At 41.5% G+C, this 18,613-nt stretch overlaps 1 protein-coding gene across 10 annotated transcripts in view; it reads right to left on the reverse strand.

Annotated features, from left to right (window-relative positions):
- Positions 1-6,270: 6,270 nt before the first annotated feature.
- Positions 6,271-18,613, reverse strand: part of CCDC148 (coiled-coil domain containing 148) — a 141,677-nt gene continuing 129,334 nt past the window's right edge. For 9 of the 10 annotated variants that reach the window (XM_065560594.1, XM_065560589.1, XM_065560588.1 and 6 more), the window contains one exon: positions 6,273-14,187. In XM_065560594.1, coding sequence (XP_065416666.1) covers positions 14,041-14,187 — 147 coding nt within the window. In that variant the 3' untranslated portion in view covers positions 6,273-14,040. Of the gene's footprint in view, positions 14,188-18,613 lie in introns of all 10 variants that reach the window. The other variant, XM_065560595.1, reaches the window with a different exon arrangement.

The raw sequence follows: 18,613 nt of genomic DNA on the forward strand, positions 1-18,613 counted from the left end.
GGTTCTTTGTTGTTTGGATTTTTTACTTAACTTATGGCCTGATCCAGAGTCCACTTCTTTCACTTTCCCATGACTTCAATGGGCTCTGGCTCAGGCCCAGGCCCTATTTTTATGACCCATTCAAAGTGTTGTTTGCAATGAGAATCTTACAATTTTGTAACGGTAATTTATAGAAGTTTAACTGTTATTTTAAATATTATAAACTTAATATATCACATTAAATAGAATACAGGCCTGTAAAATGAACACGTTTTTATAATTTTAAACAGAAAATAGAATCAGAAGAAACTGTTACAAAACGGTATTTTTCATGGGCTAGCCTAGACCCACAATTGTATGACCAATATTCATGAAATCTTCATCAAACATAGGAGAATCCCTATTTTATCAGCTATTCGGGGATTGAGTTAATTAAATAAAAAAATTCATAAAACTGAACATCTCAAAATTACAGCAGGTATAGTGCATAAATTGCAGCATGGTGCACTGCATTGATTACTTCTTGCCCTTCAAACCCCTGCAAAGCAATTCCCGATGCACTGAAGATATCAGAATGTGAAAAGATGTCAACCTGTTCTTCACTGACATCACTTTAGTCATATGACTTTCCCCCTACCCCCATCAAGAAAAGTGTCCTAAGATTGATGTTCATAAAACTGAGGTTGTACCGTATCTTTATTTTTTATTTTATTTTTTTTACTACAACAACTTTAAGTCCAGGAAATAATACTTTTAAAAATCTGTGTAAGGAATTTAAGGTCTGATGCTTCTCTCACCTATGCTATTTTACATTTGGTTCACTGTAATTACTCCTGTTTCTCACTGGTGTGAGAGGGATATCAGGTCTGTAGTGCTCACTACTCAGACATTTGAACTGAAGTCTTTTATTTAATTATAGAACAGGTCCGGCTCAGGCTTTCTTGCCTTGCCCCATTAGTATGCCTCAGCCTGAGCTGGAGGTCTCACCTCTAGGTGTTCTGGGTAGTACACGTTTCACATCAAATCAATCCCTAAATCTTAAAACCCCTAAACACCAATGTCCCCAAGGAATCTGTTCTGTGCCCAGTGCTGTTCAACAGATTCATAAATGATCTGGAAAAAGGGATAAACAGTGAGGTGGGAAAATTTGCAGATGATACAAAATTACTCAAGATAGTAAAGTCCAAAGTAGACTGCGGTGAATTACAAATGGATCTCCAAAACTGGACAACTGGGCAACAAAATAGCAGATGGAATTCAATGTTGATAAGTGCAAAGTAATGCACATAGGAAAACAGAATCCCATCTATGCATACAAAATGATGAGGTCTAAATTAGCCGTTACCATCACAAAAGATATCTTGGAATTGCTGGGGATAGTTCTCTGAAAACATCCACTCAATGTGAAGCAGCAGTCAAAAAAAAACTAACAATGTAGGAACAATTAGGAAAGAGATAAATAATAAGACAAAAAATATAATGCCAATATATAAATCCATGGTACGCCTACACCTTAAATACTTTGTGCAGCTCTAGTCACCCCATCTCAGAAAAGATATATTATAATTGGAAAAAGTGCAGAGAAAGGCAACAAAAGTGATTAGGCATATGGAACAACTTCCCTATGAGGAAAGATTAAAAAGACAGACTATTCAGCTTGCAAAAGAGATGACTAAAGGGGGATATGATAGAAGTCTATAAAATAATGAATGGTGTGGAGAAAGCGAATAAGGAAGTGTTATTTATCCCTTCAAAAAAAAATGAGATAAGTTCATGGAGGATAGTTCCATCAATGGTTATTAGTCAAGATGGTCAGAGATGCAACCTCAAGCTGTGGGCGTCTTAGCCTTTAACTGCCAGAAGCTGGGAGTTAACGACAGAAGCTGGGATTATCACTCAATAATTGCTGTTCTGTTCTGTTAATTCCCTCTGAAGCACCTGGCATTGGCCACTGTTGGAAGACAGGATACTGGACTAGATGGACCATTGGTCTGACCCAGTATGGCTGTTCTTACGTTCTCTGCTGAGATTGTCAGCATAAATCCTATAGATGACATCATAGTTAACAGACGGCAAGTCTGAATTTCTTAATTCAGTACAGTTTTAATTAAAAGTTATGTCACTCGTGGGGATGTCTTTGTGGACAGCGACTACCAACTGATTCTATGTAGGCAACAAAAAAACCATTATTGGCTTCAAATACTAGCAACAGACTGAAATGGGCCAAATGGTTACATATTCCTTACCAATCCTCTAAACGCTCCAGTCCCCACACAAATAACAGTACCAGTATAGCACCATTGGAGCTTTTAGCGAACAATTCATTATAAGCCTTTTTTACAATGTTTTTAAACATTAGTTTGAATTTGCTGTTAATGCAAGTGAGATTAATAGCACTTGCTAAAGCAAGGCTTAGTGTGGACCAGTGCTGTTCAGGCTTCCGTGCATCACTCTTCCAATTGATTCACTTCTTGATCCACGATACCGTTTGGCTTGATTCTGTTGCCAGAAAGTAATATGGCAAAACACAATTTCCAGTAAGTTCATGGAATGTACTGAGGACAACTTTTTGTTCCAGAAAGTGGAGGAAATAACTAGGGTGACAGACATTTTACCCTTGATTCTGACCAACAGGGAGTAATTGGTAGCAAATCTGACTATGGAAAGCAATTTGGGGGAAGTGATCATGAAATGATAGATTTCATGATTCTACTGAGTGAGAATAACAGAATAAGGGCAATGGACTTCAAAAAAGCAGACTTTAACAAACTTTAAGAACTGGTAGGCAAGGTCCTTTGGGAAGAAACTCTATGGGAAAAAGGAGTTCAGGAGAGCTGGCAGTTTCTCACGGAGACAATATTAAAGGCACAACTGCAAACCATCCTGATGTGAGAGAAAGATAGGAAGAATTGTAAGCGGCCAATATGGCTCCACCAGGAGCTCTTTAAAGGAATCCTACAAAAAGTGGAAACATGGACAAATTGCTAAGGAGAAGTACAAAAGAATAGCACAAGCATGTAGGAGCAAAATCAGAAAGATTATGGCACAAAATGAGTTAGAGTTAGCAAGGGACATAAAAGGCAATAAGAAAAGGTTCTGAAAACACATTAGGAGCAAGAGAAAGATGAAGGAGAGTGGAGGTTCTCTATTTAGTGGGGAAAGAGAGGTAATAACGGATGACATCAAGAAAGCTGAAGTGTTTAATGCCTATTTCGCTTCAGTCTTCACTAAAAAAGTTAATGATAACCAGATACTCAACACAATTAATATTAACATCACAGGGGAAGGAATGCAAGCCAAAATAGGGAAAGAACAGGTTAAAGAATATTTAGATAAGTTAGATGTATTCAGGTTAGCAGGGGTTGATGAAATTCATCCTAGGGTAACTTAAGGAACCAACTGAAGCAACCTTAGCAATTATTATGACCATTAGCTATTAACTCTGAGAACTCCTGGAGGACAGGGTGAGACGTTATATGATTAAAACATGACCAGGTAGATCATTGTTGCTGCCACTGTTATATAATTACAACAGATCTTGTACAAAGTATGTCAAGTAAGGTGTCTATTAAAAATTTATGATTTGCTCAATGTGATTATCCTATTTGTATGCATGTATCATTTTTGTATCTGAAGTTATGAATATTAACTATGTACCTGTATTTCAAGTGTTTGCTCCTGTGGTAACACCAACAAGGTATTTAGTCAGCACATTGTGAAGGAACTATTCAAGTTGAATGGCCCATCAAAGAACACTTCACTTACAATGGACCAAGGAAGACACCTATCTACACTTAATGGACTTTCCTGAGGACATTCTAACTAGAGTATGGTTACTGGCCTCTGCTATGATTAAGCGAAGCATGCATGGACATGTGACTTGCTTATGTGATTCCAAACTCCATCTTGTTACCTGTAATTTTTCACAAACTAGAACAATGGGTTTCCCTTCACTTGGCAGAAGCTACAAAAGGCTCTGGAAACATCTCCATTTTGCTTCTTTCTTGCTCAAACCTCTGAACTATGAACTTGTACTAATGGGAGCATTCTAACCAAGGGACTGAGGCCTTCCAATGATTTGGAAGCAACCGGAGACTTAACAAGCCAGCAGTTTATTCTATCATAGAATCATAGAATATCAGGGTTGGAAGGGACTTCAGGAGGTCATCTAGTCCAACCCCCTCCTCAAAGCAGGACCAATTCCCAACTAAATCATCCCAGCCTGTCTTTAAAAACCTCTAAGGAAGGAGATTCCACCACCTTCCTAGATAACCCATTCCAGTGCTTCACCACCCTCCTGGTGAAAAAGTTTTTCCTAATATCCAAGCTAAACCTCCCCCACTGCAACTTGAGACCATTACTCCTTGTTCTGTCATCTGGCACCACTGAGAACAGTCTAGATCCATCCTCTTTGGAACCCCCTTTCAGGTAGTTGAAAGCAGCTATCAAATCCCCCCTCATTCTTCTCTTCTGCAAACTAAACAATCCCAGTTCCCTCAGCCTCTCCTCATAAGTCATGTGCTCCAGCCCCCTAATCATTTTTGTTGCCCTCCGCTGGACTCTTTTTAATTTTTCCACATCCTTCTTGTAGGGCCCAAAACTGGACACAGTACTCCAGATACGGCCTCACCAATGTTGAATAGAGGGGAATGATCACGTCCCTCGATCTGCTGGCAATGCCCCTACTTATACAGCCCAAAATGCCGTTAGCCTTCTTGGCAACAAGGGCACACTATTGACTCATAAGGCTACAAGTCTGATCCAACAACTTTGCAATTATTGTATGTATCTGATTCCTTTAACCAATTTTAACTCTCACCTTTCTTTCCTTTTATAAATAAACCTTTAGATATTAGATACTAAAGAATTGGCAACAGTGTGATTATTGGGTAAGATCTAAATTATATATTGACCTGCGTATGTGGCTGGTCCTTTGGGATCAGAAGAACCCTTTGATTGATTAAATTGGTTTTAAATAACCACTCATCATTAAGTCTAGTGTTTTTGATGGTGATACAAGGACTAGAATACCTAAGGAAACTGCTTTTCTGACTTCTTGTTAGCCAGTGCGGTAAAACAGAAAGTTACTCTTGTTGCTGGTCTGGTATATCTTATGGGGGAATAACCACCAGTTTTGGGGTGTGTCTGCCCTATTTCTCAGCAGTTTCCCCTAAATTTGGTATTTTCAGTTGTGACCCACTCCGGCACGGTGATACGGGGTGGTCCAAGAAGACTGGAGAAGGGCAAACAAAATGTCTGTCTTTAAAAAGGGGAACAAAGAGGACCCAGGGAATTACAGACCAGTCAGACTAACTTTGATACCTAGAAAGATACTGGAACAAATTATTAAATAATCAATTTGTAAGCACTTGGAGGATAATAGGGTGATAAAGAATAGCAAGCATGGATTTGTCAAGAACAAATCATGCCAAACCAACCTAATTTCCTTCTCTGATAGGATTACTGGCTGAGTGGATGGGGGAGAGGGAAAGAAATAGATGTGATATATCTTGATTTTAGTAAAGCATTTGACACACTCCCACATGACATTCTCATAAGCAAATTTGGGAAATGTGATCTAGAGGAAATTAGTATAAGATGGGAACACAACTGGCTGAAAGACAGTAATCAAAGAGTAGTTATCAATGGTTCACTGTCAAACTGGGAGGGCATACCTAGTGGGCTCCCATAGGGTCAATCCTGGGCCAATACTAGTCAATATTTTAATTAATGACTTGGATAAGGGAGTGGAAAGCTAAGTAAGCTGAACGGCTGTGTGGCCACGCAGCTGCCTATTAAGCCCTGCGCAGGGACTCAGGGCTGCGGCGGGGAGAGGTGCCCTCCCTCCAACATGGACCTGCCATGGCATGGAGAGGCGCCTCTCCCCCGGCCCCAACACAGACCTGCCTTGGACTTGCCGCGGCTGGGGGAGAGGAGCCCCTCCCTCGGCCTGGCCCTGCCCCGCCGGAGCTCCCGCAGCCGTGGAGAGGTGCCTCTCCCCCAGCCCTGAGCTGCTGTTGTGAGAGAGGGGTGGGAGGAGTCCTCTCTCCCCACTGTAGCCCCAGGGCAGCCTGCACCCCAAACCTCTCATCCCCAGCTCCACCCCAGAGCCTTCACCCCTAGCTGTAGCCCTCACCCCTGCACCCAACCCTCTGCCCCAGTTCTGAGCCCCCTCTCACCCCCTGAACCCTTCATCCCCAGCCCCACCCCAGAGCTCGCACTCCCAGCCAGAGCCGTCACCCCTCTACGCCCCAGCCCTGAGCCCCCTCCCACACTCCAGACCCCTGTGCCCCACCCCCACCACATTAATTTTGTTATGTGCACCAATATGAAGGGGATGTGTCACACATTACTTCCATATTGTTGCACGTAACAAAATTCATTCTGCACATGGACATAAAAAATTAGAAGGAACACTGGTGGAAAGTATATTTATAAAATCTGCAGATGACACTAAGCTGGAAGGGGTTTCAAACATTTACGAGGGTAGGATTGGAATTCAAAATGACCTTGACAAATTGGAGAATTGGTATGAAAACAAGATGAAATTCAGTAAAAGACAAGAGGAATGTACTTCACTTAGCAAGGAAAAATCAAATACACACCTACAAAATGGGGAATAATTGGCGAGGTGGTAGTATTGCTGAAAAGGATCTGCAGGTTATAGCGGACGAAAAATTGAACATGCGCCAACAGATTCCAGAAGACTGGAAAAGGGCAAATATAGTGCCCATCTATAAAAAGGGAAATAAAAACAACCCAGGAAACTACAGACCAGTTAGTTTAACTTCTGTGCCAGGGAAGATAATGGAGCAAGTAATTAAGGAAATCATCTGCAAACACTTGGAAGGTGGTAAGGTGATAGGGAATAGGCCAGCACAGATTTGTAAAGAACAAATAGTGTCAAACCAATCTGATAGCTTTCTTTGATAAGATAACGAGTCTTGTGGATAAGGGAGAAGCGGTGGATGTGGTATACCTAGACTTTAGTAAGGCATTTGATACGGTCTCGCATGATATTCTTATTGATAAACTAGGCAAATACAATTTAGATGGGGCTACTATAAGGTGGGTGCATAACTGGCTGGATAACCGTAGTAAGAGAGTTGTTATTAATGGCTCCCAATCCTGCTGGAAAGGTATAAGAAGTGGGGTTCCTCAGGGATTTATTTTGGGACCAGCTCTGTTCAATATCTTCATCAATGGCTTAGATATTGACATAGAAAGTACGCTTATTAAGTTTGCAGATGATACCAAACTGGGAGGGATTGCAACTGCTTTGGAGGACAGGGTCATAATTCAACATGATCTGGACAAATTGAAGAAATGGTCTGAGGTAAACAGGATGAAGTTTAACAAAGACAAATGCAAAGTGCTCCACTTAGGAAGGAAAAATCAGTTTCACACATACAGAATGGGAAGAAACTGTCTAGGAAGGAGTACAGCAGAAAGGGATCTAGGGGTTATAGTGGACCACAAGCTAAATATGAGTCAACAGTGTGATGCTGTTGCAAAAAAAGCAAACATGATTCTGGGATGCATTAACAGGTGTGTTGTGAGCAAGACACGAGAAGTCATTCTTCTGCTCTACTCTGTGCTGGTTAGGCCTCAGCTGGAGTATTGTGACAAGTTCTGGGCGCCGCATTTCAAGAAAGATGTGGAGAAATTGGAAAGGGTCCAGAGAAGAGCAACAAGAATGATTAATCTTGAGAACATGACCTATGAAGGAAGGCTGAAAGAATTTGGTTTGTTTAGTTTGGAAAAGAGAAGACTGAGAGGGGACATGATAGCATGTTTCAGATATCTAAAGGGTGTCATAAGAAGGAGGGAGAAAACTTATTCATCTTAGCCTCTAAGGATAGAACAAGAAGCAATGGGCTTAAACTGCAGCAAGGGAGGTTTAGGTTGGACATTAGGAAAAAGTTCCTAACTATCAGGGTGGTTAAACACTGGAATAAATTGCCTAGGGAGGTTGTGGAATCTCCATCTCTGGAAATATTTAAGAGTAGGTTAGATAAATGTCTATCAGGGATGGTCTAGACAGTATTTGGTCCTGCCATGAGGGCAGGGGACTGGACTCGATGACCTCTCGAGGTCCCTTCCAGTCCTAGAATCTATGAATCTATGAATGTGATAAAGTTGAAAAATAAAGCTAATATCATTCTGAGGTGTATTAATAAGAGAGTTCTATATAAGGAATGTGTGTTAATTGCACCAATCTACTCGGCCATGGTGAGGCCTCAGCTGGAGTACTGTGTCCAATTCTGGGTTCCACACTTCAGGAAAGATGTGAACAAATTGGAAAGAGTCCAGAGGAGAGTAATAAAAAAAAATGACAGAAGGTTTAGAAAACCTAACCTATGAGGAAAGGTTAAAAAAACTGGGCATGTTTAGTCTTGAGAAAAGAACACTGAGACCTGATAACAGTCTTCAGATATGTTAAGGGCTGCTATAAAGAGGATGGGGATCAATTGTTGTACATGTCCATTGAAGGTAGGTCAAGAAGTAGTGGGCTTAATCTGCAGCAAGGGAGATTTAGACTAAATATTAGGAAAAAAGGATACTTAAGCTCTGGAACAGGTTTCCAAAGGAGGTTGTGGAATCCCTAGCATTGGAGGTTTTTAAAAACAGGCTGGACAAATAACAGTCAGGGATGGTCTAGGTTTACTTGGTCCTGCCACAGCACAGAAGGCTAGACTTGATGACTTTGAGTTCCCCTCCAGCCCTACATTTCTATGATTCCCCAAATCCCATCAACTCCAGTGGGGGCAGATTGGTCCTTAGTTTTCAGTCTTATTCATACCTTGGATTTAAGCTAATGGATAATGGGACATGGACCAATGTCCTCTAGGAATAGAAATTAGACCATTATAAACAGTTTCCCACTAGAATTCGAACTCAGTTCTGCAGAGGTTAAAGACTATTGCAATGACCCCTGTACCACCTAGCAACAACAATTGTAATTTCCTTACAGGATTCATCTAAAACCACACTACCAAAATGCATGCAGTAATTTAATTTATCCCCAAAATCGTTAAGGGGAGTATGTTATAGCTTAGAAAACCATATACTTAATTATTAAGCTAAACAATTATAGTGAATTCTTCATTTTTTCAGAGTGCTTTGTGGTTAGCAAGAACATTATTTTGTCTATTTTGCCTTCAGCTTAATGATTAGAGTAAAATGATTTCTCTGTTGCAAATGTGAAGTTTGATGCTCTATAATGCTTTCAGTTAACAGCTTACAGAGTTCAGAAAACTATGTCCTTGGGAAGTTCATTTTCAAAATGTCAACCATTACTGTAAAGGCCTTTCTGGTTTTGGAAGGGATCATTACAACTCGCATCACAATCACTCACACTTTCCTTTTTGCCTGCAAATGGTAATAGACTGAGAAAGCGTACATGGGCATATGTAGAATCAGGGCCGACTCCAGCTTTTTTGCCGCCCCAAGTGGCGAAGAAAAAAAAAAGAAGCCCAATTGAGCTGCCACCGAAGACGGAGAGAGGGACTGAAGGACCCACCGCCGAATTGCCACCGCAGACCCGGATGTGCCGCCCCAACGGATGGACGGACTGCTGCCCTTTTCTATTGGCCGCCCCAGGCACCTGCTTCTTTTGCTGGTGCCTGGAGCCGGCCCTGTGAGAATTCTCTGCCAAAAAGATTCTGTGCCAGTTAGATACTTGACCTTTAATCACTGATTAACATTTATGCTATTTACTGACCGCCTAATTTTTTTATTCATAGAAATATAGTATATTACAAGACTTCACTGTAACAAATAAGTTGTTCTCCGGCTAAGAAAATAAATTCTGTCAGCCAAATTGCAGCAAGTCAATAATGGTACAAGCTATCACAAACTCAAATCTACCATCAACAAACTAAGGGCCAATCTGGGCAGTATTTATTCAGACACCTTATGCTCATAAACAGGGACCAGCTAGAATTCCACACCTTGTTCTACCCAAGTGTAAGAAGACAGAAAGTTAGCACTGTGTACAGTGCTCACTTTATATTATTTTTGATTACAAACATTTGCACTGTAAAAAAGATAAAAGAAATAGTATTTCAATTCACCTCATACATAGTGCAATCTCTTTATCGTGAAAGTTTAACTTACAAATGTAGAATTATTATTATTGTTACATAACTCCTTTCAGCTGAGTGAGCCCTTGTTTGCAAGGGAGGATGGCCTTTACCTCAGGGATTCGGCATGCAGAGGCTGGTGCAGGGAGGCTGAGCTTGCCAAGCCCCTGTTCCCTATGGCAGTGTTTCTCAAACTTTTTCTGCTGGGGACCCCATTTAGACTTAAAAAAAAAATTGTGACCCCTACCTTCAGCCCTGCTTGGGGTGGGAGGCTTGGGGCATGGGGCTCTGGGCTTCAGCCCTGCTCGGGGCTCTGGGTTTCAGCCCCTCTTAAGGTGTGGGGCTTACGGTTTTAGCCCCACTTGGGACTCCTCAGGCCACTGCCACCCGCCGAGCTCTGGGCTGGGACTTCAGCCCCACCGCCGCTGCCCACTGAGCTCTGTGCTGGGGCTTCAGCCCTGTCGCTGCTGCTGCCTGCAGAGCTCTGGGCTGGGGCTTCAGCCTCTCCCCCACCACCTCTGGAGCTGTGGGCTGTGGCTTTAGCCCTCCCTGCAGAGAGGTATGTGATTAACACGTTCATTTTGTTTTCAATTAATCCCAGCCATTAACTTTGATTAATTGCCCGCCCTACTTTTGGTACTATCTTGCATGACTTTCTCATAAAAACACTAGAGAAATATAGCCTAGAGGAACCTACTATAAGGTGAGTGCACAACTGATTGGAAAAGCATACTCAGAGAATAGTTATCAATGGTTCACAATCAAGCTGGAAGGACATGTCTACTGGGGTCCCACTGGGATCTGTTATAGGTCCACTTCTATTCAATATCTTCATAAATTATTAGGATAATGGCATAGAGTATACACTTTTAAAGTTTTCAGATGATTCCAAGCTGGGAGAGGTTTCAAGTGCTTTGGAGGATGGGATTAGAATTCAAAGTGATCTTGACAAACTGGAGAAATGGTCTGAAATAAATGGGAGGAAATTCAATAAGGACAAATGCAAAGTACTACAGTTAGGAAGGAATAATCAGTTTCACAAAAACAAATGTGAAATGATTGCCTAGGAAGGAGTACTGCAGAAAAGGATCTGTGGGTTATAGTGGATCACAAACTAAATACGAGACAACAATATAAAACAGTTGCAAAAAACACAAACATTATGCTGGGATGTATTAGTAGGAGTGCTGTAAGCAAGACAAGAGAAGTAATTCTATCACTGTACTCGGCACTGATAAGGCCTCAACTGAAGTATTATGTCCCGTTCTGGGCACCATATTTCGGGAAAAATATGGACAAGTTGGAGAAAGCCCAGACGAGAGCAATGAAAATGATTAAAGATCTAGAAAACATGGTTTTCAAGGAAAGACTGAAAAAATTGGGTTTGCTTATTCTGGAGAAGAGAAGACTGAAGGGCGACATGATAACCGTCTTCAACTACATAAAAGATTGTTATAAAGAGGAGGGTGATAAATTGTTCTCATTAATCACTGAGAACAGGACAAGAAGTGATGGGTTATATTGCAGAAAGGAAGATTTAGGTAACTGCCTAACTGTAAGTGTAGTTAAGCTCTGGAACAAATTACATAGGGAGGTTGTAGAATCACCATCATTGGAGGTGTTTAAGAACAGTTTAGACAAACACCTGTCAGGGATGGCCTAGATCAGCCTTTTCTCAACCTTTTTGTGAAGGTAACACCCTTGGACTTAAAAAAATATATATATATATTGTGAGCCCCTATACCAAGACTTGAAAAAATTGAAACCCACTACCTTAAATATTAAGTAAATTATGAATAATATTGGCCCACCAGCATTAATAAATGAATCTTTTAAATATCTACGCAAATATATTGAGTAATTTCAGTTCCTATATTCTTATATTAGTAGAGAAATTTTTTACCCAAAAATATGCTATATCATGATTGTAAGACTCGTAATTCATAAGAAGTGAATTTATAGTTTGTTTCTATGTAAAAATAAACTTTGATCTGGCACACAAATGTTTTTTCTTACCTTCATATGCGACCCCTCTAAACTCATTCCCAACCCCCAGGTTGAAAAACACTGGTCTAGATAATACTTATTCCTGCCTGAGAGCAGAACACTGGACTAGATGACCTATTGAGGTTCTTCCAGTCGTACATTTCTATGATTCTAGGAGTCATCCGTTGCACAAATAAACACAGAATTGTAATTTGGGCACAAACACTCAGCAGTCAAGTCCAAACATTACATGTACAACAAGCTAACAATAGGAGAGCATAGATACTGGAGTAGGAAGACATGACTAAGACACTGGACTGGGTCCCAAAGGACCAGGTTCAGCTCCTGGCTCAGACGCAGACATCCCAAATCACTTAATCTGCACTGTGCCTTAGTTCCTCATATGTAAAATGGGGAAGTGCTTCCTACATCACTGGGGCATTGTGAGTGTACAATCCATTAATGACGGAGTAATTCAGAGACTATGGTAACTAGGGACATATGTAACCTGATCGATAGGGAATTGAATACATCCTATTTTTATTCTAATATTTATTGTCCCTTACTACAGCATGATCCATACAATGTATGTATTTTATGAAAGGTTGAATAAGAAATTTCAATGTGTATATATTATTTGACAAGTAATGTAAAATGAAATAAAAAGACCTTATTCTCAGTCATATGCAAATAGTTTCTTGAATGGTGATTAGGTTGCTAGGTGCATATTTGATACTTCTTATTTTCATACATGTTACACGCATGTTATGTAAGGTTAGAAAAAGCGAGGAGTTATACAGAATTACTTTTCAATTTCCCTTTCATGTAAATGAAAAAATTCCTTTAAAAAAAATATATATAGATCCTAGAGCTAAAATGTTATTTCTAATTTTATAATATATTCTGAATGACTAAATTGCGAAATGAAATTGTTTGGATGATTGGTTTGCAGTAAACATGATGCACCAAATTGGTTTCTAATTTTAGAGAAAGGTTAAGTTTCCTCTTATAATAATGAAGGAATAATAGAAGCATTTATGATAATGACGTTTTTGTAATTAAAAAATCAAATTCTCAGGTAATATAACCTGATATGAAAGTTATGTGGGATGCATCTATGTACTATATTACCATCTAAAATGACTCTTTTGTGAAGTTATGTTAGATTTGTGTTGCCAATTAACACAAAAAAATATTTCTTCAAAATGCCGTTTGCCAAGTGCCAGATTGTATTCTGTGTGATGTGTGTGCGAAGAGCCCTCCACATGCAGATCTCACGTCTTCTGCAGGGAAGAGGCTCAACACTATCACACACCCAGTGGAGCCCTCTCTAGGGCCTTCACTGGGGGAGGCTGAAAAAGGGTAAATCTGGGGGCAGGATCCCAAATTATATAACCTTTCCCACAGAGTTTCCTGGGGAATGCTCAGATGCTACTGTGGCCAAGGGGGAGACTACCTACAAGTGTAGCTTCAAAGGAACCACGCTGCCATGGTGGGAATGGGGAGAAGGCTTCCAAAGATCAGAACCAATGAGGGAACATGCTGATGACCCATGTCTCCCATGGATCCCCAGAGATCCATCAGGTTTGGGGTTGGGCCCCACAGTGTTTATCATGTGGGAAATCACCATCCCAAACATGATGCTGTGTGGAAATCTTAACACAGGGTTCCATGCACAGTGACTCTTTCTGAAGCTTTTCCATAAGGGGTTGATTTGGCTACAGATAATTAGATTACTCTCTCAGTAAACTGTTCTTAAAGAACATGATGTTCCAAATCTCTATTCAAGATTGTGGGGGGACTATTAAATGGCCTACTGCGCATTCCATAGGAAATACATTTATTTTTAAATGACTGCACTGACTGAGAACTAAATAATTCTATGAAGTATCCTAAATTCACAAAGTTATCTAAATTAAAGACGTTTCTTAAAAATTTTCCTATTATAGTCCAGAGGATAGTCAAAGAGTTCTGAAATCCATTCTGGAGTCTACATTTTAAAGACTGTAGATTCCATGTCCCTTCTTGGAAGTTTCGGTGGAGGAATTTTTGGTAAAATCTCTTTAGCATAAAGAGTTTTATGAAGTCCAGCTTCTCGAAGAGCTAGCTCAACACGAACTCTAGGGTCAGAAATGATCTGTTAAAATAAAATATCATAATGATGAACAGAAACAAAATATCAGTATTAATACTTTCTCAAAAATGTAACATATATATTTGTGTGTCTCTATATATTACCGGTACATAAAAACCTATGCTAAAAGATCATTCAAGTTGGAAAATCAAGGACTCAAAAGTTGGAAAATGCCAAAATTAACATCGCCTTTATTTCAGTCTCCTTGTACATATGCATAACCTTTAACTTCATGATCATATATTTTTCCCAAAGGATCCCTGCTTTATGAGTTACTCAATATTGCTTTTTATTCTCTATATTTGATGTGTGGCTGCAGGACATATTTAATGCATACCATCCTAGCCCTGCACTGAAGATAGATTTACTAATTTCTTTCTGAGATTTCTATGGTGTTCACCAGGGCCGGCTCCAAGTTTTTTGCCGCCCCAAGCAAAAAAATTTTCCCGCGCTACCTTGGCCCCGCCCCAACTCCGCCCCATTCCAACCCCTTCCCCAAATCCCTGGCCCCGCGTGCCGCATTTCCCCTCCTACCTCTCCCTCCCAGGCTTGTCTGGGAAGGTGGGGGGAGAAGCGAAGCGGCAGTGTGCTCCGGGGAGGAGGCAGAGGTGGAGTGGAGTGGAGGTGAGCTGGGGGCCCCCCCCCAGGGTTACTTCCTGCGGCCCTCCCCATGCCCCCCACCGCCGCAGCTCACCTCCGCTCCACCTGCTCCAGAGCGCGCCGCCGCCACTCCGCTTCTCCCCCCCCCCCAGGCTTGCCGCAAAACAGCTAATTCACGTGGCAAGCCTGGGAGGGAGGGGGGAGAAGCGGAGCAGCGGCGTGCTCGGAGGAGCAGGCGGCAGTGGAGCGAAGATGGACTGGGGGAGGGAGCAGTTCCTCTGCCCTCCCCCCACCAGTGTTACTTCCTGCGGCCCTCCCCGCACCCCCCACTGCCACAGCTCACCTCCGCTCAGGGCCGGCTCCCCACTTTTTGCACTCCAAGCAAAAAAAAAGGGAGCCGGAGTGCCAACCCTTGGAAAGTGCCACCCCAAGCACATGCTTGGACTGCTGATGCCTAGAGCCAGCCCTGGTGTTCACACCATAGTTATCTGAGTGTTTCACAAATATTAATTAATCTTCACAACCCTTGTGAGAATAGGTGGTGGTGGTATCCCCAACTTCTGCAAAAAATGAGGCTGGGTCCTACAGAAGACAGCCTCATTCACTTCGCAGTCCTGATTTATTTCCAGAGCACCAGCGATCCTGAGCACTGAATGAGACAGGGGTCCTGTGGAAAATTTGTATGTGATCATGTAGTTAAAAACTGTATCATAATGCATATGCACAAGATAATCTTAATTCTGGTATTTCATAACTTGTCAGTGCTTAACTTTGTAACCTTAACTTTTTTTAAAAACATATTTTAACGTAATTGCCTAATTAAAAAAACAAAACCGAAATTCCATTATATGGAACCATTTTGACTCCCAGCTTCTGCCATCAACAGGGTTTAGCTCTTAAAATCCACAGCACAGACCTCTTCCACTAATGAAGTAAAAGATAGCAGTAGGAGCCTGTTAACCTATATGCGGACAGGCCACTGGGGTGGGATGGGGGGATGAGATACACACTTTGCCAGTGGGTTTCACAGCTCGTTGCTGACAGCAGAGGTATGTGGAGACTGAGGGTACCTGGGCTCAATTCCAGATGCTGCACTGGAGATTATCTGCCCTCTGTTCCAATCCACACCTTCCAGCTCCTACTCCCTCCCTGCTCCCTCTCTACTCCTTATCCACTCCCATCCCTTGCCTCCTGCAACCCTTCCCTCCCCTCACTCCTCAGCCCATTACATTCCAGTGTGCCTTCTTCCTCCCCATTGCCTGGGGACCAGCAGGGGAGTATTGAGGGCACAGGAGAGAGAGCCACACTGTTCTCAGTTCTGAGCCCAATACCACAGTGGTCTACAGTGTCAGGGAGGAGCCATTGCAGGAAAAATCCTGCTCTGCCCCTGCAGCCCTGGGATGGAAAATGCTCAGTCACTCTGTGGGGACGAGCATAGTCCGGCTGGCATGTAGGAGCTGTGAAAAGATGGAGCACACTCACGGCAGACACAATATTTGGATAATTTAGGTGCTACACTCTAACAAGTCTCTACTGGCCATGTACAAACTGAGATATTACAGAAGCTTCTAAGTTGGCCAAATTTGGGTGAATTTCCACGTGGACAGCAAAGAGAACATCCCTGACACCAAGGTTACTGCCTGAAAAATGTTGAGTCCTTTTTCCAAAATACGGAGGTACTAGAGCTTTTCGATGAGACAGTTCCAATTTTTTTTAAAAAGGGCCAAAACAATTTATTTTTCTTTTGTCTTCTTCTTGGAAGGAGCTGAACCATTGCTGCTGAAACTTAAATAAAAAAAAAAAAAAAAAGCACAGCTTATGGCACACTCAACATTGAAAAATCCAATCTGAATGCTTAAAGTTTGGCAAAGTTATAAGAAACTGAAAATAAGGTCTCATAATGAAAAGTATCTAGCAGCCTTAACTAACTGCATCATTTAATTTCAGCAGATGCAGGGCTAAAAGTTATACCTCACAAGTATACCAATAGTGTATGTTTCTAAACAGACTTTCCACATCATTATTCTAGAGCGTGGATAGTGTTTTTAAACATATGGTTATTGCTTTTGGGAAAAAATAAATCAACCTATAATGCTGTTGTACTACTGTTTAATTTCTATTTCAAGCAGAACTGGGAATGTCCTCAGCAATCTGATTCAAACTGAGAGAAAGAGTATCATTATTTTAAATTGGTGTTTTCCCTTTACACCTGACTAGGCTTGTAGAGGAGCCATCCCAGACAATGGAATAATTTGCCATTTCATTGAAAGACGTCTACTACTTACGGTTTTAAAGCTACCCACCCAACAGTGACTCTTACTTGATGTAGTTTTCGATAAGGGCAGGAGTTTACCCTAAACCTGGGATCGGCAGCCTTTGGCACGCGGCACGCCAGGGCCGGGCTGGTTTGTTAACCTGCCACGTCTGCAGGTTTGGCCGATCGCAGCTCCCACTGGCTGTGGTTCGCTGTCCCAGGCCAATAGGGGCTGCGAGAAGCAGTGGCCAGCACATCCCTCAGCCCACACCGCTTCCCGCAGCCCCCAGTGGCCTGGGACAGTGAACCACGGCCAGTAGGAGCTGCGATCGGCCGAACCTGCAGACACGGCAGGTAAACAAACCGACCTGGCCCACCAGGGGCTTACCCTGGCAGGCTGCATGCCAAAGGTTGCCAATCCCTGCCCTAAACATTTAACTCATAGACTCATAGACTTTAAGGTCAGAAGGGACCATTATGATCATCTGGTCTGACCCCCTGCATGCTGCAGGCCACAAAACCGTCCCTACCCCTTCCCTTGACTCTGCTGTTGAAGTCCCCAAATCCTGTGTTTTAGTGATTTCAATTGGCAGAGAACCCTCCTGCTAGCGATCCCTGCCCCATGCTGCGGAGGAAGGCACAATAACACAATACTAATCAGAGAAGGGGGAAGAAGAACAACAATCCTTTAGAGAAATACATTATACATGTTAAAGAGTTTACTTTTTAATTTTAAATATATTAACTAGATATTAGGGCTGTCAAGCATTTAAAAAAAATAATCGTGATTAACTGAACAATTAAAAATTAGTAATGATTAATTGTGCGATTAATTGCGTTGTTAAACAATAATAGAATACCATTTATATAAATATTTTTGGATATTTAACACATTTTCAAATATACTGATTTTAATTACAACACAGAATACAAAGTGTACAGTTCTCACTTTATATTTATTTTTTATTATAAATATTTGCATTGTAAAAATAAAAGAAATAGTATTTTTCAATACACTGAATACAAATACTGTATTGCAATCTCTTTATCATGAAAGTTTAACTTACAAATGTAGAATTATGTACAAAAAATAACTGCATTCAAAAATAAAACAATGTAAAACTTTAGAGCCTACAAGTCCACTCAGACCTCCTTCTTGTTCAGCCAATCGCTCAGACAAACAGGTCTGTTTACATTTGCAGGAGATAATGCTGTCTGCTTCTTGTTTACAATGTCACCTGAAAGTGAGAACAGGCATTCGCATGGCACTGTTGTAGCCGGCGTTGCAAGATATTTACACGCCAGATGTGCTAAAGATTCCTATGTCCCTTCATGCTTCAACCATCATTCCAGAGAATATGCATCCATGCTGATGACAGGTTCTGCTTGGTAACAATCCAAAGCAGCACAGACCGACGCATGTTCATTTCCATCATCTGAGTTAGATGCCACCAGCAGAAGGCTGATTTTCTTTTTTGGTGGTTTGGGTTCTGTAGGTTTCGCATCGGAGTGTTGCTCTTTTAAGACTTCTGAAAACATGCTCCACACCCCGTCCTCCTCAGATTTTGGAAGGCT

This window comes from Chrysemys picta, chromosome 11 (assembly GCF_011386835.1).
Source record: "Chrysemys picta bellii isolate R12L10 chromosome 11, ASM1138683v2, whole genome shotgun sequence".
Lineage (NCBI taxonomy): Eukaryota > Metazoa > Chordata > Testudines > Emydidae > Chrysemys > Chrysemys picta.